This window comes from Montipora foliosa, chromosome 4, assembly GCF_036669935.1.
Source record: "Montipora foliosa isolate CH-2021 chromosome 4, ASM3666993v2, whole genome shotgun sequence".
NCBI lineage: Eukaryota > Metazoa > Cnidaria > Anthozoa > Scleractinia > Acroporidae > Montipora > Montipora foliosa.
In genome coordinates, this window is record NC_090872.1 from 9,987,845 (window position 1) to 9,999,755 (window position 11,911).

The 11,911-nt window shown below is 40.3% G+C and overlaps 1 protein-coding gene across 1 annotated transcript; it reads left to right on the forward strand.

Moving 5' to 3' along the window:
- The first annotated feature begins 1,853 nt into the window (after positions 1-1,853).
- On the forward strand, positions 1,854-8,737 carry LOC138001005 (uncharacterized). Its single transcript, XM_068847675.1, has 6 exons — positions 1,854-1,935; positions 2,040-2,137; positions 2,575-2,664; positions 6,893-6,940; positions 7,444-7,533; positions 8,284-8,737. Exons 1-6 carry the CDS (start codon positions 1,854-1,856, stop codon positions 8,395-8,397), a joined length of 522 nt encoding a protein of 173 aa, XP_068703776.1. The 3' UTR covers positions 8,398-8,737.
- Positions 8,738-11,911: the final 3,174 nt, after the last annotated feature.

Below are 11,911 nucleotides of genomic sequence, written 5' to 3' on the forward strand. Positions count from 1 at the left end.
TTCACTACTACTACTACTACTACTACTACTACTACTACTACTACTACTACTACTACTACTACTACTCCTACTACTACTACTACTCCTACTCCCACTACTACTACTACTACTACTACTACTACTACTACTACTACTACCACCACCACCACCACCACTACTACTACTAATAATAATAATAATAGTTTATTTTGCACCTTCTTGGAGACTGAATTACAAGGATGGGTCATATACGTAACCGTGCAGAATTCCCCAAACCGTTTAGTTCTTGGTATAAATTGTACATGCTTCCTCCCTTCTGATTTAAAAGAAAGAGGATATGAATGAAATGTACAGAGAGTGAATCAAGTAAATAGTTTTCGCTTGATTTAGTCAAATTGAGTATCCAGTTTAGGTTTCTTGCTTTAAGCGTATTTCGTAAATTAGGCATCCAGAATCCCTCGGCATTCCTATGAACGATGAATTTTTCTCTAAGATCTTTATTCCTCTGATAGTGTGGGTCACGCAGATGTTTTTCCAATAGCAGAATTCGAGCAGAATGCCTGAGTGTGTTCACCACCAGTAAGTTGAAAGAGAAGGTGACGTGTATAACCAACATAATCTGCATTGCTGGACAGATTTATGTTGGCTATACACGCTTGTCCGCTTATCAATGGCAAGAAATTCGTTGCTTTTTATCTGTTCATTCAAATTCCGTTCCGTGGTCTGCGGACCTTAAACGACCCAAAACGGAACGTTCGCTAACTTCAAATCAATTTTTTTAGCGATTTATCACTATCTGCATTAACGGCAAAACCAGAAAAAAAAAAGGTAATTACTAATAACATCTTTACTAAATGGTTGCTTGAAGCTAAATCAAAGATGGCTTTATACAAAGGTAAATGCGTATTGCTAAGTCGAGACGAGATCTGCCTCAATTGAAGGTTTCCATTTGTCAAAATAAAAATCAGGTGAGATGTTGCCCATAAAACACTTGCTTTGCAATTTCAGCCTTGTTTTTTAGTATTTATTATTCAAATTCTTTTTTCTTTTCTAATATAAAAGACTGGTGTTTTCTCATTTCCTATAAGGTCTGGCCTTAAAACACCAGGGAAAAGGAAAAGTAAGTTAATGAGTACAAAACGATAGTTGAGAAGGCGAAAACCAACGAAAAACTTAGCAGCGAGAATTTTAAGTCTTTGTTTACTCTAGTGATCTTTGGCTAAAACATATCATGAGGAAAGTGAGCGAAATCAAAACTAGCCTTTTCTATTACTAATGACTCATGTACTTTGAAAATATTATTAGCGAGACTATTCTTGATTTTCACTTACGTGATTAGCGGCCAAGTTTTTTTTAACCAAAACAAATTTACACGTGTGCATACATTTTCCGAAGGGTTAGTTTACGAGACAAAAATGGCCGCCTTCTCATTTCTTTTGGAGCGCAAACGTGGCCAAAGCGACCTCGTGACAAATCGATGGATAGACAGGCAAGCATGGGTCTGCAATCGGAAGTTCCCACAGCCAATTGACTCTTATAGCATTAGTGTTACATGTGTTTAATGAAAGCGTGATCGATAAGGACCATTCTAGCGGTAAAACTGACCACGCTTTCTGGGTTTATTTTGTACAGTCAAACTGTCCTTACATAAAACGCTCGTTAGCACATACTCACAAAAGGTAAAAACGATTTTAATCATTTGTTGATGAATATTCTCTTTCAGTGGTGAGCTTACAAACAATTAAGGCGAACCCAGAAAATTTAGATTTCCTTGTCCTTGATACAAATGTAAATGTCAAAGTATTGGTTTGCTCTTCACGATATTCCTGGTCAGCAGAATTTCAACAAAATCATGCACAATTCAGTGATTGACAATGCATTCATTTGTCTTTCGACCACAGAAAACAGCCAAGAGCGTCGCCTTGGCAACACTAATTACTACTGTTCCTCAAGAAGGTATGTGTGTGGCTTTGGAGCAGGCTTGGTTTTGCGGCATGCGGGCACGTATTGGAATAACAGCAACAAATTGGACGTTGTCTTGGTTTTCATTTGTTTCGCAGCCAATGAAAAGGAGCTGGAACGAGATCAGGGAAAGCTAAAAAGATTACACATCAGGGGAATCAGCCATGCCAACACAATCCGCAAGAAATTGGATCCGGTAAGTCACGATGACGTCAGTGAATATTACTGAGATAGCCATTTCGTTCAACAGGTGGCCATGGACAGCTTGTCAGTCAGTCATTGGTCGGTCGGAAAGTCCGAATGAAAGCCTCGGATCAGGGGCCTCATGTTTCTCAAAAGTCTCGGAAGTTTTTCGGGCTCCAATGAGGAATTCTTGAAACTAAGATCTGTTCATTTTGAAGAATTGATCTTTGAACATATTGTCAACACTGACCAGAAAAAAACAAAACAATTGCAAAGTTGCATGACCATAAACGTTTTCCTTTAGAAGATACAAAGCGTTTTATTCCACCCGAAATACGCCCGAACAGTTTCGGGGTCTTTGAGCCGGAAACGACCCCCAGACCATAACTCCACCATAATGAACTGCGGGCTCCATTTGTAGTCATCATTGTTGTATTCTTGTGTTTTCAGAACGACAACAAAAACGGGACCTCTGATCCAGATCAGAAAGCAGAGCAAGTTGTTGTGCAGATAGAGTTACTCAAACCTAAAGATCAGTTTGTAAGTTTGTGCGATGCGCTCAAAGAAAACTAACAACTCATTCAACCTCAGTATAACTTGCCACTTCCTTAGTAAATGTAGAGTAAAGTCACTGCTTACGAGCTAGGAGGCCCATCAGACCAGCGTTTATCTCCGGTTTCCGTAGCATGAAGCGACTAGGAGTATTTCTACTCCCCCCTGGATGGGATGCTAGTCCATCGCAGGGTTATGCCCAGCATTACGCCGGACCGTGAGAGTAAAGTGTCTTGCCCAAGAACACAACACAATGTCCCCGGCCAGGCTCCGAACCCGGACCACTCGATCCGGACTCGAGCGCACTAACCATGAGGCCACCGCGCCTCCCTGGGCGCATTCCCAGTCTCTCCCGTCCCGTTTGTTGCGTTTGTTCATATTTCCTTTTGTGGGAGGAGAACGCTTTAGTTCGGTAATTTATCCGAGACTTTTCCCTAGTTGCTACGCTACGCGAGGCTAATACACTTCATGATCATGATAATGCCTCTCAGATAGTACGCTAGCCTGTGTAGCAAGCGTTCCTGTTCGATAGAAGAGCTTCGAACCGATTTTCTGCAAACTGGCCGCGCGAATGTTGGGGCAAGAGACTGAGGGAACGCTTGCAAGAAGACCCCCTATTTTTGAAAAACCCGTTCGCCCACGAACGGGGGCTTCTGATTGGTGCGGCACAGTCACAATGATTGACAGGTGACAAATTCTGGAGCAAAATATTTGTCCTTAGTTCTAGCGTGACAAAGGCAATGGTGGAAGATGTGGAAGGTTTTGAATCGTGTGTCGAAGCTGAGCGAATCGGGTCTCGGGTTTTACATTGAAAAGGAAAAAAGAACTGTCAATGCGCTATCTCTTTAACTGTATAGATGTAATGGCCGTTTTGCCAACAGGATTCGGAAAAAGCTTAATTTTTCAGATGTTTGTCATGATGTGCGGAGTGCGAAATAAAAGAACTTAAAACGAAGAACCGGCTTCTCGAGTATCATCGTGATTTCTCCATTTCAAAGCATAATACGCGATCAAGTAACTGGTTGAGGTGAATTCTATGGGAATGACAGCCTGTAATTTAAATGAAAATCTGGACTGCTTGGACAATATCCATCAAGGAAAATTCAGTATTATTTACGTGTCAGCTGAAGCCGCTATGGCGTTTCCGTAATTCATTAAAAGCAAAAGATTCGATCGTTATTTAACAAAACTTTGGCAGCGCTTATTGTCGACGAAAAGTTTGGACTGAGCTGAAGTGAGCTTTTCGCTCGCTTGCAAAAGATACTTTATTTAGGCAAGATGAATTAATAAAATGCCTGCGAACTATCAGAATCCACATGTTTCAGGATCAAGGAAATTCGTCAAATTCTCAGCGTACCTTGCCTGATGTAAGCTTGATTCCTATATCATGGATTGAGACAAGACGAAGACAACTACGCAGCCTGTTAAATCTTCTCTTAATTATTGTGAGAAGAAAGCGGCTCCTTTGTAAAGTTACTCGATTTTTTAAAGCACTTTTACTTGCTATTTCATCTACGATTTCGTGACGATTTGACTAAAAACTTACTGTGGATTATCAAACTAGCGAGGAGGTTTGCCTGTAATTTCCAGGAGATTTAGTACGATCCATTTCGTCAACCACTCTGCACCTACAAAATAGCCAGCAAGTCGCACCGAAATCGTCGTTAGTTTTAAACTTAAACCTATTTGAATGGTTTCACGGTCAGCTTTGCTGGAGATTTGCATTTAACGGCCTTACTTACTACCCACCGAGCTCTGTACCAGTCTATATGTTTCTAAATTTCGTATTTTACGAGCGCACGGATTGCTTACAAGTTCTGAAAATTGGCTGTTGTTTTCGATAACTTCTATTCCAACCGCTCTGCAAATATCAGCTAGAATTTGCCCGTAAGTTTCTTTTCGATGGTTTAAACAAATTCTCAGAAGAAACATAACCTGTCGTACCCGGCTTAGAAGCTGCCGTTACAAATTTAACATTTAAAATACACTGGCAAATTCTGCGTTGATCACTCGGTGTTTCCTCGGTGCCTCGGTTTGTTTTGTCGGAAGCCAACATGTGTTAACATGGATATCTTTTATTGGCTAATTTGTTAATAAGACGTCAATCAGCGTGTGTCAAGTCAACCATAAAAAGGTGGGAGTTTTTCAAAAATAGGGGGTCTTCTTGCCCCGAACTTCCGCGCCGCCAGTTTGCGGAAAATCGTTTCGAAGCTCTTTTTGTCGAAAAGGAACGCTTGCTACGCAGGCTAATAGTACGCCCGAGCTTTGATTGGCTAATTTTGCGGACCCTATTCTTCAGTACGGCCCGCTAAATTTGAAATTTTGGTGTGACATTTTCGAGTTATTTTTTCATGTTCTTTATGTGAAATAAACATGTAAAACTGTTTGAATCTCACAAGCAACCATTTCAAAAAGCCAATAGGAGTGATGCCTTTTTCAGATTTTTTGCGCATGCCACTCATTTGTGGCAGTTGAACGTTCCGGTGGCCTTCAACTAGTTTCCTTTCCCGCGCGCCTTGCCTTGCATACGGTGGTTGCGCCCGCAGTGCACGCGGCAGTCAAAATTTTAGTGTCCTAACGAAAGTGTTACGTTTCATGTGCGCCTAAATGACGTAGTTTATTTAGCTGCAACAAATGCCACTCGAAATGAACCGATCATGGGCATTTTTCTTATTTTTTTCCCCAAGTTTAACAAATATTAAAATTGTTTTGACCTATTCTAATACTTGGCTAGAGATTTCTGGGTTAAGTTCGACGAAAAACAAGCTATTTAGTGTATAATTTCTCAGGTAAAGTCTTGCCTTGCGAAAATAAGCCAGAGAGTTGCCGGACGCGGGTAACCCGGTTTTGACGCCAAACTTAAAGTTTAAAACCCAAAAATGTTTCAACTTTTTAATTTGTTACTCCTGTATCTGTTGTAGTATCTCGTTTTTTAAATCCTCTGTGGGTTATCGATGTGGTCTCCAGAAAGAAGAAGTTCCCAGATTTAAATGCCTTTCGTGTCAACATTCATTCTCTTGTAACAATAATTTGTATTGATCACCGTCCCCAACCAAAACCGTCGCTAAACTGCAAGGAAGCCACCAATTTATTTCTAGACAAGGACTTAAGCCCCTGCCAACGGAAAGCCAGAGAGGGAACGGTCTGAAGTTTCTCGTACAAATGTACTTTGACTGGAGGGAGGTTTCAACAAACGCCTTCGAAGCCGAGTCCTGTCGGCGAAGTCTTCCTCTGCCGAATACGTCCGTAACTATCTCAGTCCACCTTGAATAAAATCTTAAATCAGCTCTACTGATCCATTCCATATTATTGCAAATATTCACCGTATAAAGCTGTTGTAATATAATCTAAAATTCATGTATATAAATGAAGGGATCGATAGGCTAGGACTGAATGTCGATATCGAAGACGATCAACTGAAATTTCAATATCAGAGAGCACACAATTGCTATGAAGTCAGGACACTAAAATTTCAATCCCGCCCGCTGAATGCTGATTGGTCAATTCAAATTTCAGGCGCGCCAGCCGTATGCAAGGTGTTACCTCAAGAAATATAATAAATATCTTATGAAACACGAAAACGCACTATAGAAGGCGCGGTGCCTCAGGCACATGCAAATGATGTATCAATCAAACGTGGACGCAACCGAGCTCTGTGATAATTTGTGCAATAAAAAAGCTCCTTATGTCGATGTGTCCGTAATATATGCCATAAAATGTTATCTGTCGTTCTTTTTTTGATCCCCAGTCCCTTTTTCTCGCGCTAAAAATATGTTTTCGGCTTCCACCTCTGTGTTGCTGTTTGTTGATCACCATCTTGGATAATTAATCAGTTGTGCTTTAATGAATTCGAACAAAAGCAGTGCGTGAAGCGACCCCTTTTATAGCGCGTCTTTGTGTTTAACCTCGTTTTCCCTGCCCGTGCTGTAAGTTACGGATCCTCGTTTTCACCTGTTGATTTATGGCGCATGCGCTTCTCGCTCGGGCAATAAATCAACGGAGAAAAAACTCGGTCCGTACCTCGAGCTCGGTTAGTAAGAGTTAGGTAATGATTCGTTTACGTACAACACGACCCCAAATTTTGGGGGCAAAACAAAGAATACTATGGTATTTTCCGCATCGGGCAATTAACAGTATTAATAAGAGCAAGTTTACAACGACATTTTTCAATCACCTGCGCTTATGTACATTTGCTTGTTTCCTTTTCTCTTTCCAGGGTCTATCAACGATACTTTTTGACAATCCTGCTGTAAAATGTCATTTGGTATGTAAAACTTGCATAAGGAAGTAGGCTTTTGTTTAGAGAGCCGTAATCGCTATTTCTTTTGTGAAAACGCAATGTTTGGTCATGAGGCTGTGTCGAAATCTCCAACTACTCTCTTGATAGGGACGAAACATAAGTATGTCGGGCTCTTTGGCCCGATTCAAACGTCGAGCTTTACATGTGCCGAATCTAAGGAAAATGAGAAAAATCTATTGCCTTCGCTCATTTGTATTAGATTCTGAACATGTAAAGTTCGACCTTGGAAACGGGCCTTTGCGACAATATAGCTTGTAGTATCCTTCACAATTAAAAAAAACGGAAAGTTAAAATTCAGTGAATTTTGACCATGATAATCCTACCTGCCCGCACATACTGCCAGTTTAACCTCGCATTTAAAGACAAAGAAAAAGCAAGAGCATTTCTACTGTGAGATTGAAATTTAGTTGACAAAATACGCAGTTGCTCAGAATAATTAACAAAATGATTTGGGTGTGCTTTTTCAGGTAAGCAATGGCGCCGAATGTGTGCTGATCAAGAAGAGTTGGTTTCTTCAGCACGCAAACGAGGCCATGTTACGAAAACTTCGAAATCAGGTTAGTCCATGTACAGAATTATTTCACGTGATGTCACGGCCGAAATCATCTCCTTCGCGGCCCTTTTTTTGCGTGACATCGCAAAAACGGCCGCGAAGGAGCCGAAACCAAAACCAAGAAACGGGCGTTATGCTTGTGCCTCAAAGTATCGTCTGTGAAGTGACGTGGATCAACGTCGATGGCTTTCACGCTCGCTTAGCTAAAAACGCTTTTTCGTCGCAGAGGACTCCGTGCCAGAGAATTTGAGGCGGGTACAAAATGCCCCGTCTATTCTTCCCCCTGCGAACGGTGCTGTCGCGGACTATTTCTTCTACAAAGCAAGTCGCGCTACAGCTTAGGGAAATTTTTAACCGACTGCTCCCCGTTCCTTACTTGAGATTCAACTACCTAATCCGGTTTTCAGTTTAGCCTGTGCGTTCTATTGACCGTATTCCGGAATAGGCATACAGGGAATGGAAGTTATAAATCCTGCCTTTTTACGGAGATTTACATTAAATTTGTCAAACACTTGCTAAATGTTCTTTTAAACATATCTTTATTTATTCTTGTTGCTTCAAAACGTGAGACGTACCGTATTGACTCATCACTCCACGTATTCTTATTCTGGAATAGGGTCAATCGAACGCACCCTTATTCATTCAACGAAATGAAGGATTAGAGGGAAGCGTAAGACTTCCTGTTAGTCAGTTTTAATCGCGAACTCTTGGCTTTAACAGAAGACTTCTGACAGTGTAGTCAATCTTTTCTTAGATTCCTCCGTACCCAAGTCAGGCTAAACTGGAACAGAAGATGCAAGATCAAGCGAACTGGGACTCCTTTAAAACACAAACTATAAACACTCTCTTAGATACCCTTCATTTATGACATACGGTCACAGAAGAATCTGCAGTTAGTTCAAGCCTTACGTTGGCGATTTAAAAAAATATGAAGACTTTATTTTCGACTTATTTTGTACTATGTTTTAGATGAATTTTCTCTAGATTATTTATTAGAATCGTACATTCTTTGAGAAGGAGTGGATACCTTTTTTCTTAATGGAACTTCGAACTCGAATTAGTGACGATTGTAAATTATTTATTTCAAAATTAAATTAAAGGCGGACGTCCATTTTCATATGTATATAAGGAAGGGCTATTTTCAAATTGACAAATTTCAGCTCTTAGAACTGACAACGATTGTCTAAAAGCAATTAATTCAAAGATTAAAAAAGTCATCGCACTCATGATCAGTTGTGTTTAATAGAAAGCGAGAATGGCCATTTTGTTTAGCCGAGGTTTATCATGGCTCTCAAAAGACGGAGAACCTCAAATTTGGTGATTTCACCTCATTGTTATCCACATGTGCTAAAATGCGTGACGCACGAGTACTTCTCCTATTTTAACCAATGATATCATTGTCTTCTGGCATTGTCGTCGCCGTAGCCATCGTGATTTCTTAAAGTGCCTGTGAAGTAAAAAATATCTTTTGCTTATTTTAAAGACCTTTTAGAAATGATGAAGAATGGTGTTTTCTATTTTGGAAATATCGTTTTCGAGATATTCAAGTTTTTGTTCAAAAATTGATGGCGTCAAAAACTTTACAGATGCCTGTAATAAATCACAAAATTGAGAATATCATCAGTAAATATTGGACAGGTGTTGTTCAAACTTGGCATCAGTAACGTTACCTACATCAGATAGGGCACAAATTGACACCATTTAAGATGTTGCTATGGCAAGATTCTGGTTTATAGTCCCTCTCTGCAATGAACCCTACATCTCGGGTTTTGAACAGATAAATACAGGCAGATGGTCAGACTTGAAACGCATGTGCTGCCTATAATACTTTCCATCTCTGTATAAGCTTACCAAGAATGAACATGTCTTACTACGGCAATAAACGACACAATCAATCCTGCGTTAAATAGTCGGACCCATCAGCAAAAATAGTTTCCATGGCAACAGCATAGAGGGTATCATTTTATGCCTTACTTGATGCAGATTACCCCAGCCAAGTTTAAACAACATCCATCCAATATTTTCGGAGGTTTTCTCAATTTTGTGATTTACAGTCACGTGTACAGTTTGTGGCGTCATCGTTTTTGAACAAAAAAGTTGAATATCTCTGGAAAGAGAGAAGATATTCCGATTCTTTATCATTTTGAAAGGTCTTTAAAGTAAGCAAAAGATATTTTTAAATTAAACTCCCTAATTATGTGAAGTCACCCAGTTTGAAGTTTTGACGGCAACGTGAGCGTACGCCGGAATGCAAACCCACGTGAACGAATTGGAATAATCGCGAAAGACATGCGAGAGTGCAAATTTGGAGATGACGGTTCCGGCAAGCCGCCGTGCAGTTATTTGTCAATCACAACCAGGTCAGGCCTGTTGCGTTCAATCTGGCGATCCGTTTGTATGTCATGACCCCAAAGAATAATTAATCTCATGAGACTCCTGAACGATTCCAGGAACGTGCTCATGTCATTTTCCAAGCCACGGACAGCTTTTCCGTGCCACATTGTTACATCTACCATTACGTTTTCTCAAAACCAGTATTAAACAATTATTCGCGTTGATCGCAAAGGAGTAAGCCAGGCAATACGAAGCCCCTCTTGACTTCTCTTGCCTCTTGTAAAAGGGTTCTCAGTTTCAAAAGTGATGACTGTGAAGCTAGTGAGTGCGTTATCATCGTTTTCGCCGAATTGATTGACGTTGGGGAAGACAAAAATGGGATGGCATAAATTCCTTTTATACACCTAAGAAATAGGCAATTTAGCAATCTACGGTTTGACTTTTAATCTTTAGGGTTTCTGTCGAGATTTGACTCATTTATCAAAAAAAGAGAGCAAAGTTGACGCGGGTCGCAAAACTGACCACGAGGCTAACTAAAAGCAGTTCCACCTGTGATTCGTGTTGACGATGGTGACAAGAGGAGAGTGCATTACACGGGTAGGTAACTTGTTATCATGTTGAATTACAGTGGAAAAGTAACCCAGTATTGAAAACCGAGTACTTAGGCGGTCGATCCACAGTTGCATGTGACAGAGTGGTTTAAGCGTTATTCATCTGCGCGGAAATTAAAGCTTAATTACCATCAATTAGTGGCAATAAAGTCTTGGCCGGACGCTTACCCATTTAGGTTGGTTTTCTTACTCATTTCCAGGGTTCGAGCTCGTTTAAGCACTTCAAATTCCATGATCTTCTCTAGCTTTCCGTGACCTTAAGTTTAGCTGTCAAGGAAGGAAATTCTCCAAACTATCCTTATTTTAGGAGATTACTCAAATCAAATTTGAATAAACAACAACATCTTTCCGCCCAACTCCGTGTTTTCAAAACTTTTGAAAGTGGAAGTTCCGTTGTGGTAAGTGAGTTAGGGCTAGGGGGGTTAACCCTTACCCCCCTGGGAAGACTCCGGTGGCATTTTGAAGCTGCTTAGTTTATGATGTTCGAGACTTGTTTTCAGACCCATTAATGCGTAAGAGCACAAACTACTTTTGCCACTGATTGTAGATCGGAATAGTTTAAGAACATCTTAAGAACGTTTTCAGCCTCCCATCGCATAAATATATAACATCGTTTAGCCTAAGCTCCAAAATTATACGTTCTTACATATTTAAAAAAAAAAGAGGATATATCAAATGAAGAAGGCTTGTGCCAGTAGAGTGAGCATATCTATAATATGTTTTGGCCTTTAAATATACCATTAGTTTTCCACGTCGGGCGGTCTTTCTTAGTTCCCGTCAGGCAGTCCGCCTATACCAATCTATAAATGGCAGAACCATTAGTTCCGGGGCAGCCCTTTTATATTGGAAATCTGCCTCCAGTGATGACTTCCAACACAGTCTCAAATTGTCGTGGTGAAGATTATATTCCCGGTCGAATAATCAATAGAACGTTTTCACATGACGTCACGGCGGCCATGTTGGTATTCCAAAACAAAGAAATGGCGGCCATGATGGTGTAACAAACTAATCTTCCGGGAATTGAACAAATACTTTCTTTTGTTTCAGAAAGCCAATATGGCTGCCGGTGGATGTGAGTGAAGACGCTCTAAAGCTCTAAGGTTGCGTGTCTATCCCTATGTAGCCAAAACGCTCACACATATGGCAAAAACTCTCACCCTATGAGATCTAATTGTCTATTGAACCAGTTTCCGAGATTTAGTTCCCTTGAGACAGACCCTGATATGAAAATTTAAATGGAAACTTGAAATCAGTTGTGTTTTAATAAAATAACGTGACAATCAGAACTCTGTTATGGACAATTCGATCAAATGCAACTAAGTATTTATTTGTCAACATTTCGTTTCTTGTTTATCCTTAAATGAATGCTGACTAATAAGCAATTAACAATGTTCTCCTTACTTCTGAATTGACTAAAGTCGCTTCACATGATTTTTA

Coding starts and splice junctions, on each gene's coding strand:
- LOC138001005 (XM_068847675.1), top strand. CDS start 1,854: ATGCATTCATTTGTCTTTCGACCACAGAAAACAGCCAAGAGCGTCGCC. Junction 2,665..6,892: donor TCAAACCTAAAGATCAGTTT/GTAAGTTTGTGC, acceptor TTCTCTTTCCAG/GGTCTATCAACGATACTTTT. Junction 7,534..8,283: donor TACGAAAACTTCGAAATCAG/GTTAGTCCATGT, acceptor ATCTTTTCTTAG/ATTCCTCCGTACCCAAGTCA.